Genomic DNA, 14,612 nt, shown 5'->3' on the forward strand with positions numbered 1-14,612 from the left:
TGTCAAGATTTAATTGTGAATTAAACATTCACTGAAGTGAATATATAGTTCACTGTGAAGCTTGCTTGTCTGCCCCTGCCGCCACCTCCTATCAAAAAAGACTATTGGTACTATCACTGATCATCTGAGTTGGGCACCTGACTGATGGTGCAATGTTTTTCTCCTACCACTATTGGTGCAGAACGAAATGTGATGTTTGCTGTTCATAGTTATCCTCTCCCTACAACATTTAGGAAAAGCCGTGGCTTCCTGCCAGCAACAGCCAGTCACGTGGAACAGAGGTAAGGGAGTGGTTTAACAGTTAATCCCTCTTCCCAGGGAACTCTGGGAATTGTAGCTCTGTGAGGGGAATAGGGGGGTTTCCTAACAACTCTCAGCACCCTTAATGAACTACAGCTCCCAGAATACTTTGGCGGAAGACATGGCTGTTTAAAGTCATAGTGCTTTTATACATATGCTGTGAATGTGGCCTCAATTTTATCTATATAACTCTTGAGGGTTTCAGGTAGGGGACATTCCCAGAAGATGCTGGGGATTCCATTTCTCTCAAGGGCCTAAATCACTCTTCAACAATAGAAAAGTCATGCTAAAAGTAGTGAATCATTGCATTTTATGTGTAAAGAACTGACCTTTGGATCGAAAAGTGCAAGTATTCAACCTGAATTTTGGACACTGTTCAAGGGTGGTCTTCCAGGTTACCCTTGAAGTGCTAATGGAAAAATTGAGTCTGCCTGTGCATTTTTGTCCTCGTAGGTTGTACCAAGTTTCTGTAAAACATGTGCTCTGCAAGCGTAATTGAATGCTCACAGCAGATCCCCAAGGGCCCATATGTGAAGTTGGTGCATAGGTAAAGTGGCTGCTATCTCTCAAAACAGAGTTCACTGTTCAAAGCCAACAGCCTTTCTGTTCCAGAGCTCAAGACCCTTAAGTTGCTCAGCTGTCTGTGATATCAACAACATATCGAACAAGGAGGCCTAAGCTAAGACAGTAGAAACTTCTCAAGTGAGGCAGTCACAGCAGCAGGTTGCAGTACTATGTCAGACTTCAGAAGATGAAGCAGCACAAAACGGTAGGATACACATAAGTACTTAAAGGGGGGGAAAGGGGAATGCTTAAGATAAGAGCAGCTGTTTTCAGGCCTTGTGAAGGCATCCTTTGCCAGCTGTTCCAATTTGTGGTATAGACATAAAAATGAGCGTGCAGACTCTGCTGCACGTTGTTCAAATTTCAGGGGCTCACATAGACACATAAAAGCTGCAGTGAGGTGGTCTACAGGCTTACAAGAGTTGCTCTCAGACCTTAAGAACCACCAGTGCCGGATCCTGTGTGGCAGTGTACAAGGTTCAGGTGGCAGAAGGCAAGGCGGCTGATGGCCTTGCATGAGTTGGGATGCTTGGAAACAGGATGTGCATGCCATGGCAGCAGCAACACTAAGCACATCTTCCCCCAGTAAACACTGAGACATACCCCTGAAAGTCAAATTCCAGCCCACCACTAGAAGGCAGCTTGTAAGGGGCTGGGGCTGGGGGAAAAACAGAGGCCACCACAGACTGCTCAAACAAGGCACTGCCTTGTGCAGCCTGCTTTATAACCCATCTATCTAGACCAGGCATGGCCAAACATGGCCCTCCAGCTGTTTTGGGACTACAGTTCCCATCATCCCTGACCACTGGTCCTGTTTGCTAGGGATGCTGGGAGCTGTAGTCCCAAAACAGCTGGAGGGCCACGTTTGGCCATGCCTGATCTAGACGAAGCAACCCAAGTCCAGATTCAAACTTTAGGACAGCAGTGGGGGAACCTTTTGGGCTTGGCGGACCAGTACCTCCTCACCAGCTTGGCAGGCAAAGTTGTTATCAAGTGACTGAGAACTGGCTTGACCAGCCCACCTGGTGAAGTTGGGGGAAGATAGTGATTTCAAAGCACCACTCAAGGCTTCCAAAGAGCCATGCTTGGAAGCTGCAGATTAGCAATCTTGAACTCCCTGCCCTGCATTGAGTTCCACCCTGCTTTCTGCGTGGATTAACTGCACGCAACATTTTCCCATGGCGAACTTGATCATGCAGCTGAACCAGCCACATCTCTTACCTGCCCCATATCTGACATATGATGTCAGGGGTGGGGGCTTGGTCTGGAGAAGAGCCACCTGCTGGACAAAATGTGGCCCATGGGCTGAAGGCACCCGCCAAGGACTCACTTGTCAGGTTTTAATTGGGATTCACTCCCACAAAGGCATTTAAAGCTAACGGAATTTGCAAGCAATTCAGTTTCTTGTACCAGAAACTATACTATGACTTACTGCACTGCTGTTATGTCTCTCTGTGCCGTACATTGCTTAGCATTTAGAATTATCGCACATTTGGTAACGTATTTGAATCTGTTTAACTGTCTTTATATTGAATTAACTTTGCTTCCCAGGGACACATGCACAAAAGGAACCATTTCTAATGTATTCTGCTAGGTTAGATGACCTGCAAAGCAGTCCTTCTGTTCTCCTGCCATAAGCCTTGGAAGAACAAATGGCCTATTGATAATGCTCTGTGTTATGCAAAAGCAGCATAGCTGTTGCATCCTAAAACTGAATTCCTAAGCATACTTAATAGGAAGTATTACTGAACACCATGATACCACTTCCACGTATACGTACATAGAATCGAGGAGCTTAAGGCACATAGCACCATCCCATAGGGTGCAAATGAGTGCTGTTAAAAAGCAATGGCAGTTGAGCCTCATTCAATGTGCAAAGGTAAAGGTAAAGGGACCCCTGACCGTTAGATCCAGTCGTGGCCGACTCTGGGGTTGTGGTGCTCATCTCCCTTCGTTGGCCAAAGGAGCCGGCGTACAGCTTCCGGGTCATGTGGCCAGCATGACTAAGCCGCTTCTGGCGAACCAGAGCAGCACACGGAAATGCCATTTACCTTCCCGCCTACCTACCTTACCTTACCTATTTATCTACTTGCACTTTGATGTGCTTTCGAACTGCTAGGTGGGCAGGAGCAGGGACCAAGCAATGTGAGCTCATCCCGTCGTGGGGATTCGAACCGCCAACCTTCCAATTGGCAAACCCTAGCTCAGTGGTTTAGACCACAGCGCCACCTGCATCCCTCATTCAATGTGTATAGGACTGCAAACTTGGCCATGACTTAGGCCCCACTGATTTCAGTGAAACATTGCAGCAAATAAGAAAGCACCCAAGCCACACAGAACAGCAGATTATTTTTTCCCCAGGGGGGCTTCTTGCCCTTGTTTTAGAGAGCATTGTATAAATATTGGAAGTGGCCTTACACAGAGTCTGGGTATATTAGTCCTTTTAGCTCAGGTATTATCTGCACTGACTTTCAGTGGCTCGCCAGGGTTACAAGGCAGACTATCTGTCCTATCCAGCCAGATGTTGCAGATTGAACCGGGAAACTTTTTGCATGCAAAGCAAATGTTCTTCCTGCTGAGTTATGGCCCCTTCTTCCCCGACTCATTTAAACAGCCATAAAGTATTTTGTAGTTTTATTACAAAGCTTTTATTTTTTTTAAAAAACAAAAACAAAAAAAAAATGCTCAGCACATTAACTCATACTGGAATGACAAAATATATATTGGTTGACGGGTATTTTTGGCAAAAAAGTTTTTTTTAACTATTTTTTTTTTAAAAAAATGGGTACATCGATGCTCATTTCAACAACTGGCATAAAATCCCACTAAACAGGCTAACAAAAACAGATACAAATACAGAACAATTGAAGTAATAATAATTCAAGTGCTGGGCTTTTTTTTTTTCTTTACAAGGAAATTCAGGGTAGGTGGAGGAGGAGAGCTTGCTGTAGTCAGACCTGATGAAATATCTTGCCTTTACACATACTGAGTAAATGAAATAGATGAACATGGCTGGTGACCAGCTGATGGGTTATGTTTAGTATTAACTCCATAGTACACATATACAATGAGGATGGTTATGCTACAAAGTGTTAACAGAACAAAAAGCCACAGTCCTCCAAACATTTTGGTTCCTCTCCTGCAGGGTGGGGCAGCGGGGGGGAGGGGGGGGAGAGGATAGGAATTTCCTTTTCTTAAAAAATAAAGGGGGGGGGGTTGGATGCTTCTTTAAAAGCTCAAAAAAATGTACACCAAGGAAATAACTAAAACATAAAAAGCATTCAAGTTTTCTTTTTTTAAAAGCTAAAAATCCAAGATCGATCCTTTTGCAGCATTTAAATAAACTGGGTTGTGCCTTCCTTGACGAATTTAAAGTGTGTTCATTTCGGTGTGAAGGGCCAGGATGGGAGTTGCTGCTGGCTTTTTACATCATTCTGCTGGCTGAAGCAAAACAAAAACACAGCCGAACTATATTTGCTGCTGACTCAGCATTGACAACGCATGAGAGATACAAACAGGAGTGTAAGGCGGAGCGAAGACCGAAAAGGAAAGAAGCTACTCTGCTGACTGGGGAAGTTCTGACATGTTCTCCTTGCTCTCTTTTATTGTGTTAAGATTTGGGACTCCATGATAGCAAAGGGGCCTGGCAGTGATTGTCTTTATGGTTCAGTGTCTTTTTAAGCAGTGACATCGGGGCAAGTGTTGTCGGCATCCTAGACATACTCCTTGATGGTGGTCTGTGCAGATGAAGGACATGCCTGGAGATTTTAACAAGCTTCCATTTCGAGAAGGGGCCCTGATGTCGCTGCCTTTGCTTTGCACGTTGAGAAAGCGTTTCTCTTTCCACCTGCAGGGAACAGAAAGGTGAAAAGTTTTAGGGTATATATTTAAGTATCAAGACACTTTGTTATTTGTTTGTTTGATTATACTACTTTTTAGCATTTAGAGTAGGGGCATGGAACCTCAGGGTCCCTACCTGACTTCCACATGCATAGCTGTCAGTTTCCCTTTTTTTTAAGGGAAATTTGACAGCTATGTCCACATGCACAAGAATAGAACACAGCTGTGCCCATGTTGCTTATATATGTGTGTGACTGGGATCACGCAGTGCTTGGTACTTGTGTGTGTGCATATAAAATACACAATTGTACAGGTAAACACATGGATAGTTCCTTTCACACATGACCAGGGATGGGGGCCAACAGGTGTGATTCTGCTTTTCCTTCACATACTCTGTGAATGTAGTTTGAAGGCCAGACTAGGATTTTATAAGCACACTAACTGAAATACATTATACTGTTTTTTCCATTGTTCACAGTGGTTGCAAAACAAAGTCATTGCTAACAATAGCCAACGATTAAGATCAAGCACCCACAGAAGGACTGCAGTCAAAAGCTAGCTTGAAACAACAGGTCCCGCAGACTTTGTGTAACGACAGCAACACAATAATGCTACGGGGAAGAGAGGATTCCTTAGCGTCATAGTAAAAAGCCTACACTCTGCGCTGTTGCTCTTTGTACAGTGCTTCTCGCTTACAGAGCCTCAGGCTATTGTTGTTGTTGCTTTAAAAAACAATACAGCCCTAGGGAGAACCTGGAGTGCTTAGGGCAAATATATCAAGCCAGGTTTATGGATGGCTGGCAATTTTTCATATTAGCCTCCAATAATGGGTTGATACAGAATATTCCCTTACTACAGGAACCCCCAAACTCAGCCCTCCAGATGTTTTGGGACTACAGTTCCCATCATCCCTGATCACAAGTCCTGTTAGCTATGGATGATGGGAGTTGTAGTCCCAAAATATCTGGAGGGCTGAGTTTGGGGATGCCTGTCTTACTACTTAGGCATGAGGCATGGTGATGTTGCTACATGGTTTATCCAGCTGTTGACTAATGCTACGGTTGCATTTTGAGGGGTTGACTCCATTTTTCAGAAAGAAAAAAAACCTAGTGTCAGATCTGTGTGCCTGGCCGATTAAATTTAACAGGAAACGTCACAATTTTAGCACACCTTTATCAGAACTTAAGCATGGACATTCAACAAGCAGTACGTAGATTCACATGAACACCTGTATTTGTTCTCCAGGTTATTTAAGTGCACAGAAGGTTGCACTGACCGTCTTTCCACAGCGCTAATCATATATTTTTTATTTTGCCCATCAACATATGTGGCACCTGCCTGACAATCAAGTGTGATCACATGTACGTATGAGCGAGGGGAGGAATGAACCAAAAATGCTTCATGAATAAAACTGCTATAGAAACACAAAGACTGTTGCACAGCGTTTAAGATTACAGTGTATAGTTTCCTTTTTCCTGTAGTTGCTCATATGACGTGCACCTGCTAGGACCCTGATTTTACGTTACTGTTTGTTAAATCTTCCTGACGTCTTTAAACAGCAAAGTCAAGTGCTTTCTGGGAAAGTGCTGCTTTCAGTGGAGGTGGTCTGTAACTGACTAACCTACTTCCCATTTCCTCATAAAACTCCCCAAATTAAAAACCAAAACCAAAAAACTGCCTCAGCTTCCTGTCTCAGAAAACTGCTCCAGAAAACATGGGGATCAAAAGAGCCATGTGACAAGGGCTTTGGTTTTCCAGGGAGCACAAAGGAGAGAGGCAAAGCAAACAGCAGAGGAACACTGGCAAGAGAGAGAGCAAGAGCAAGAGAGCGCCACCCTGCTGATTTATATTTACTTTGGGCCTTTTCATCCCAGATTTTCAAAGGTTTGGTCCAGGTTGCTCTTCCTGGGAAGGTTTTCCTCTCAGTCTTACATTAAAACATTGTGTTTCCTGTTGAGGAGCGGCCTTGAGGCGCCAGGCCAGCAGTTCACAGAGCCCGATACAAACACTGCAATTCAGAGTTATTCCCCGTTACCAGCCAGGAATGCACTCCTTGCTGAAGGAAATGAAATGCCCTTCTGTTGAGATGGTTCCCGCTTTTCCTCCTCTTACCAGCAGACCTCCTTTGAAGTGAGGAGGTTAAAATAATGTGCGTGGCCTTGCTCTGGCCGCCTCCTTCACGATAGCGGACCTTTTTAATTGCCATTATTTTCCTTCAAACTGCCACAGTTGCACTTTCTTAACAACCTCCTACCTCTTTCCTGCACCGGACCACCCCCTCCCCCAAAGTGGAGGGGGTCTGCAAATAACAATAGTTAAAATTTCCCTGGAGGCTACCCAGAGTTCAAGATTTTCTGCCTCTGATTTTGGTTCGTGCGTTTGTCCGTGCTGACACATTTGCCAAGAAATCATATAGTGAATCAATTCAGTAGCTCTGCTGAAGTCCGTGAACTAAAAGTCCTTCGCCGGCTCTAAATACCTATAGCAATAAATATTAATAAACATCCAAACTCCTGCAAGCCTGAGCTACAAAGGGGAAGCGGCTTCCATTCCCTGCCAATAAGTTGATTGGAGCCTTAAAGGAACAGCTATGGTGTTGCCTTACAGATATAAAACAGGTCAAGCCAGGATTCTTTTCAAGAAACCACAGGTATGTGCTACAGAGACTGAAGACTTCCCACATCTAAGGCTTCACTGGAGGGCTGCAGCTGAAGTCTCGCCAAGCAGGCATGCCCAAGCAAAGTCCAAGCCGCAAGTGAAGTCGGCGCAATCAAAGACGGCAATTACAGCTCCCTGGCTGTGGTTAGGCTTCAAAGCAAAGCGCTGCGAGTCACATTTTAGCATATGTGAAGCCTTGAGCCCAAGCCACAACGAGATCCCAGTATGCTGGGTTATGGTGTAGTGCAGAGAACTGACTGCAGAGAAATGAAGGAAACCGTTCCTCAGATATAAAAGTTGGGCAGAAAGGGGGAAGAAAACGGTCCACTGTTAAAAGATAACACTGAAATTTTGGCAGCCAGAAAGGGTGCATAATTTGAGACCTGCGACATGCAGAGATCAGAGGCTGAAATTTAATTCTCTCCCCCCACAAAAAAGTACCCAACAAGGTCTTGCCTTTTTTGCACTGCATTTTTAAAAGGGGTGTGTGAGCGAGCAGAGAGACATTTACATAGGAGTACGTTTTTTCGTTATTTCAGTTGGATTTGCTCATGAATAAATATGTTTTCAGGCTAACGTTTATGGGTGAGTCGGAGCTTAAAAGGGACAGGAAAGTGAATCAAACCCAAGTTCTGCCATGACAGCAACCTCATGATTAAAACCACAGAGAAATGACAGCCCTTTTACTCCAGAGCTGCTTAGAGGGTACCCTTTCATTCCTCTAGGTGTTTTGTTCCTTTCTACAACACTTTATAGTTAAGCTCTATAGTATACTTGGTTGCATCCTAAACAAGCTTCCTATTGGCATTTCCTTAACTGGTCCAGTGATCAGTGCCCACGCTTTAAAATATCTGAGAAAAGCTACATTCCATAATCTCTGCCCCCCCCCCCAATCTAAGCAACATCTGACCATCGCCTTCCAACATTTCCTCATTTGTCATGCATTCCTAAGTCATAATCATTTTTATTGCACCCCTCTGAGTTCAGTTATCAGTTCCATCCCACAGTTCTTAAACCCTGATGATCTAAACCCAAGCTCACTAATTTAATAGGGTGCAATGTCAAGGAATCACTAACTCCCTTGTGTCATTCTGTCAGGGCTGCAAGTTTTATAAATCAGTAGATTGACCAACTAAACTTCTGGCTATTTGATATTAATCAGTCTGGGGTGCAATTTAAGGACACACTGGTTGTATCAAATCAAGGCTTCAGGATGGGGGAAGACTATAAATCTAAGGCAGGCAGATGCCATTTCCTGCTGATTGTAATCTAGGGCAGCCAACCAATTAAATTTGATTAATTAATTAATTAAACTGTACATTAATATAACCTCAATACAGGTGCTAATCTTCTAATATTTTCTTTATAATAGTGTACCAGAATTATTATTTTAATTAGATAAATATATATTCATATGCAGTTTACTTAGTTAATTTAAAAGGCAAAGGATTCATCCATTGTTGGCAATCCTAGGTTATCATCAACAGGAAATGGCATTTACCTTCCTTGCCCCATCTGATTTGATACATCCAGTTGACATTATGATCAGTGATTTGTGTATCAGGATTCTTTTACCAATAATGATCAGTAATTGGGGGAGAGGCAATAGTGACACTTGCAGTGCTTTATCTTCTCATGGCAGATTTTAGAGAGAAGCAATATCTCAAGCAGTGCAACCCCATCGCCCGTGAGAAACATGGGCTTCAATCCATTTCAATAAATAACTGCAAATAAACCGGTTCAAAAATTACCATATTTTTTGCACCATAACACTCACTTTTTTCCTCCTAGAAAGTAAGGGGAAATGTCTGTGCGTGTTATGGAGGGAATGCCTACGGGTGGCATGCCTATGGATTTTCCTCCTCTAAAAACTACATGCCTGTTATGGTTGGGTGCATGTTATAGAGCGAAAAAAACGGTAATTAGACTTTGAAAAAGGGAAAAGTTTCACTTTAAGGTTTTATGTATGACTCTCCTTCAAATACATCTTTCCACTTTCCACTCTATTTCTAGAGCACCCAGGGCAGCTCACATCTAAAACCTATCATGTGAAAAATGTTAAACCAGCTAAACTATAGTCATTGTGCCATATAAAGAGCAATCTAATAAGGGAAATAACACAAAATCAACCTGCTTAAGTTAAGGTGATTATAAATGGTGCCTGAAACCATTACCAAGAGGGCAGGGAGTGGATATCTTGGGGCAGGGAGTTCCACATCCTCTTGGGCGTCCTAATCAGCTGCAACTCTGATGGCAGCAGGATGTAATGGCGGGTTTCCATTGATGAGGTGAGAAAGCAAGGCCACATTGGAGGAGGCAGCCTTTCAGGTGACCTGGATCCAAGCAGTTTAGGGTTTAAAGGTAATTGCCAATATTTTGAGTTTAGCTGAAAACAGACTAGAAGCTAGTGAATCTTGCACAACAATGGAGTCTTACGCTCTAAAGAAATGACTCTGGTCACACAACTGGCTGCACCATTTTGCACCAGCTGTAGTTTCCAAATACTTTTTAAAGGCAACCTTAACACAGAGAGTCCTACAGTGGTCTAAACAGGATGTAACCAAATCATGCACAACTGTGGCCTGGTCTGCCTTATCCAGGAACAGGTGTAGTTAGTACACCAGCCAAAGCCGTACAAAAGCACCCCTGGTCAAAGTCAGCGCCTGAAAAACCAGGAGCAAAATGGGAGCTAGAAGCACTCTGAAACTGAACAACTGATTCTTTTAAGGGTAGTGCAACGTTGTCAAATTGGGTTGAACCTATGTCGCTACACCATGTACTTCTTGTCTAGGTTAAGTTTCAGTTTCTTAGCCCACATCCAATCCTTCAATGACTTCAAATACCCAATCATGACCTTCGCAGACATGATGGAGAGTATTGGTGTCAGCATACCGATGGCACCATACCCCAAATTGCCAGATGAACATGTCCAGTGGCTTTGTGCATATTTTAAATGGTTTGGAGGGGCACAGGAGAAAGAGAGAACCTTGCAGGACACATAAGCTAAAGTCCTGGTTGTCAAAAGCATAATTCCACCAGCACAACCTTCCAGTACCTAGAAGCTGAAAGAGTAGGAGGCCAGGACAGAGAATAAAGAAAGAGCTGTGAGTGGAGGGGGGGTGTCTTTTCCCATCCTTTGGGCCCCTTGGAAAACTCACCTGGCACTGGGTGTGGAGTGTGCAGCTGAATGGGACACAGCCATGGGCAGCCTGAGGAAGTACCACCCACCTTGGGCCTGACCATAAAAAGCAAGTCTAGATTGAGGCACTAGGGTGATGCCTGCTGTTTCCAGGAATTCTTCTTGTTGTGTGACTTTTGTGGGTGAGCTGGGTGTTTGTTTGGACCCTGAGTGTGAACCTGGAGGGAGGGAGTGTCAGAAGGAAAACGAATTGATGTTGTGTGTGCGCGCGTGCGTGCGCGTGCGCGTATTAGTAACTTTGTTTTAGTGTAACATTTTTATATGTAACTCTACTTTGTAACATTTTGTTCAAGTTGTCTGTTCTTGGTCCTTTTTTATACACCACTTATAGATACTTCAAATATATTAAGCGGTAAAGAATTTTTTTTAAAAAATATGATAATCAAATCTACCCTCTAGGAAGGATTAGAACCACACTGTAAAACACTATTGCCCCAAATTCCATCCCCACCTCTATTCATCTGAAGCCATTGTCAATGGAGTTTTAGATTATGCAATTATTTTAAAAGTGTACATATTTGGCCCTAAATCTGCAAGGCAGTCAGAGACCGGGGAGAGGTGGAAAGATACTGCCTAAGATCTGGAAATTTGGCTTAAATATAATTTCCAACAGACAGTCTTTGAAGGGTCTGTGAAACATGATATTCCCATGGAAGTCAGTTTGAACGGGTCTGTTTACATGGGCTCTGACCACAGTTATTTCCGGGTCGGAGATAAAAGTAATGTGATCATGATGACATTATAGGCGGCTGAACCAGAAATAGCCTAGAGTTCATCTGTCTTGTTAAACTGAGGTCTGGACAACTGGAAAGCAACTGGGTTCATACAGCTCTCATAGTAATAGCAGGTGCTGCAAAAGCCATTTTTTATCTGAGACCAATCAATTCTTCATTCATCTGCACTGTCAAAGAGGAAAATCCAGATTCAGCACTAGCCGTGGATACTACAATTCCCTTGTCTTTGTCACTGGACATTTGTGCCACAAGATGGGTTAGACAAAACCACAGTCAACTGTAAGCCATAACAGCAAAAGAGAGCTCTCATGTCCATAGTGCTGCGTTTCCCAATCTGGTGTCCTTCAAATGTTTTTCATTCCAGCTCCCATTCCTAGCCAGCCCCTTTCCTAGCCAGCATGGCCTGTGGTTCAGGGATGGTGGGAGGGGAGTTGTAGTCTTAACAATTTTTGCTGGCCCCCCAGACTGGGAAAAGCTAACACAATAGTTTTTGCTACCAGGTACCAGACTCAAGAGTTCAACAATGGAGGGTTGTTGCCTTATGCAAGGAATCAGGAACTGGTCTTCCAGATGTTGTTGGGTTACAGCTCCCACAATCCCTCACTGTTAGCTATGCTGTCTGAGGTTGATGAGGGTTGGAGAACAACAATTGGAGAGCCACAGGTTCTTCATTCACCCGGCCTTATGGCATCCTTGTGAGACTCCCAGATGCATTCGATTGGGCACACATGACTGACTAGATTAGCCTTTTACTTGGCCAAGTGAAGCTGTTCTAGGATGACAGCATGAAATACACATGTTTGCAACAGCAACACTTAACTGGGAAAGAAGCAAGTCCAATTAAGCCTTTCATTCTCCCTCTCTCCCACCAGGTGTCACCCTGTTATACACAAATCAAGAAGACTGAAGTTGTTACCTCTCTGCAGTCTTAACAGTTTGATAGTGAAGGCTGGACTGTATGTCTGGTGTGCCCTTGCTCTACTCAGTGGGAGTTGCACAGAATGCATTTGCTGCTACATCTTACTGAGCTGGCGATGTCATCATATTATACACTAAACAGTTATCAACAAATAGACTTGCACCTTTGTTCATGCCCAACAGTTGAGATAACAGCTGCAGAATTTTAATTTACTAGCTTTAGGTGTCACCAAACCTCAATCAATCAATCAATCAATCAATCAATCTTACCACGATTGCAGATCAGCCACAAGTCTAAAACTGGATTTCATACAATTAACTGAAAATCACAATATTTTTTTCCCTTCCAACAGTTAGAGACATAATCTTCCCCATCATTTCCCCTGTCACATCATGGCTGATTTTCAAGGCTTGTTCTATAGATATACAATTAAAAGAGTGGCTGGGGAAGCCCAGCCAGATGGGCGGGGTATAAATAATAAATTATTATAAATTATTATAATTAGTCTGGGGCAGTCAATTTCTTAGAAGACTCAGAGCAAAATCCCCTTCTGACTCTTCACATGTTAGCACTTTAAAGAAGGTTGCCATGCAGTGAAATTTTGATGTCTTGGTTTTGCACAACTGTTCCCTCATTTAAATGCATCCTCAAATTTATCATAATGGGGCTGATGATTCCAGCTTCTTGCCACTAGAGAGTGCTTTTCAATCAAATGTATTTGCCGTAGAAGGACAGCCACAATGTGTTTAAATTTCACTTTGTGTGAGAAAAAGTAATATGCAATCTGGGCCTAAATCAAAGTACAACATGGTGTTATCTTCAAAATGGTCTTGATGGGAGGCTTTGCTCAGTACTGTACTCTTAGCTGGCTGGCTGTCTTGTTCTCTCTGGCAGACTAATTTTCCCTAATTAGACAAATGGGCTTGGTCTCCCCTTTGAAACGGCTTAGGAAAAAATCACAGCCGCACAGCAGGGGCAGGGAGACACTTTCAGCCAATAAAGACAGCGGTTTCTTCTAAGAGCAGCTAGCAAGTAGTGGGGTCAAAGAGGAAGAGGGGTGTGTGGCCGCTGGGAAAACATAAAGGAAGGAGAGCAGAGTGCTTGCCTTCCTTTGTTAAGAGAGTATTATATGAACCTGCCTTATAGGTCTTTACATAGATAAAGATTACTGCACTATTTTGGCTTGAATTTTTTTCTGTTTGCCTTACTTTACCAGAACAGTAATAATAGCCATTGTCATTGAGGGCATCGTACATGGGGATGAGAACATATATATAATCATTAATGAAGTTACAGGTAGGTAGCCGTGTTGGCTACCTTCCAGTAGCACCTTAGAGACCAACTAAGTTTGTTATTGGTATGAGATTTCATGTGCATGCACACTTCTTCAAGTGTGGCTGAAGTGTTAATTCTGCTGTGAATTCACATGTGGAAAGAGACAGGAAAGGGAGGAGACATCACAGACAACAGCCAATAGGTGGCCATCAAGGCACCTGCGCAAGTACGAAGTGGAATTAGGGTATATACTAGCTGGTAAGGAAGAGCCATGTTTTCTAGGTAAAGATACAGCACACCCAGTTCTGGAAAAATACAATAGCTTTCTAGAGAACTTGTCAGGACTGATTCCCCCCCCCCCCTTACACATAGTTGAAATCCATACTTACAATGAAAGCTACTGCTGATAAGTATTAGGAAATGCAAACAGGACAAAAAAAGGCATACTCTAAAAGGGGAATGCAAGATGAATATAATCACCCAATTTTTACCAATTGGGCTACTTAATTATTTTTATTTCAATACAGAGGTACCTCCGGCTACAGACGCTTCAGTTTATAGACTCCGCTAACCCAGAAATAGTACCTCGGATTAAGAACTTTGCTTCAGGATGAGAACAGAAATTGAGTGGTGGCGGCGTGGTGGCAGCAGGAGGCCCCAATAGCTAAAGTGTACCCCAGGTTAAGAACAGTTTCAGGTTAAGAACAGACCTCCAGAATGAATTAAGTTCTTAACCCGAGGTACCACTGTAAAAGCAAAAAAAACACACACACACACACACACATTTCAGTGTTTAGGGAAGCTATGTGTGTTGCAGCAAGACATTATGAGCTGCACAACTGAAGGTATGGCTAGCCAGACATGTTTACATATTCCCACCATTTAGCACATGGGCTTTTTCGTTTTCTATTATATATCCTTAGACATTTCAAAGCAATAGTTATTAGCAGGCAAATACATAAACCACATAATTTCTCTACCTCTCTATGTTGCCTCTGGATAACTTAGTATATGGTCTCATATCAGAGAAATTTTGCTTAGCAGTTAAGTTTTTCCTGTAAAGAACTAGGGATATGGGATAGATTTGGTTCATTCCACAGTTTGAAGCAAACCTCCTTAGTTC

At 43.2% G+C, this 14,612-nt stretch overlaps 2 protein-coding genes across 9 annotated transcripts in view; one reads left to right on the plus strand and one right to left on the minus strand.

Moving 5' to 3' along the window:
* The window catches only part of RPL34 (ribosomal protein L34), a 466,563-nt gene that overhangs the window by 183,596 nt on the left and 268,355 nt on the right, over positions 1–14,612 (plus strand). The window lies entirely within an intron of this gene.
* Positions 3,487–14,612, minus strand: part of LEF1 (lymphoid enhancer binding factor 1) — a 110,463-nt gene continuing 99,337 nt past the window's right edge. For all 8 annotated transcript variants that reach the window (XM_077933906.1, XM_028743215.2, XM_077933904.1 and 5 more), the window contains one exon: positions 3,487–4,711. In XM_077933906.1, the coding sequence (XP_077790032.1) occupies positions 4,632–4,711 (80 nt within the window). In that variant the 3' untranslated portion in view covers positions 3,487–4,631. The remainder of the gene's footprint in view (positions 4,712–14,612) is intronic.

The sequence above is a fragment of the Podarcis muralis genome, chromosome 9, assembly GCF_964188315.1.
Source record: "Podarcis muralis chromosome 9, rPodMur119.hap1.1, whole genome shotgun sequence".
Taxonomy (NCBI): domain Eukaryota; kingdom Metazoa; phylum Chordata; class Lepidosauria; order Squamata; family Lacertidae; genus Podarcis; species Podarcis muralis.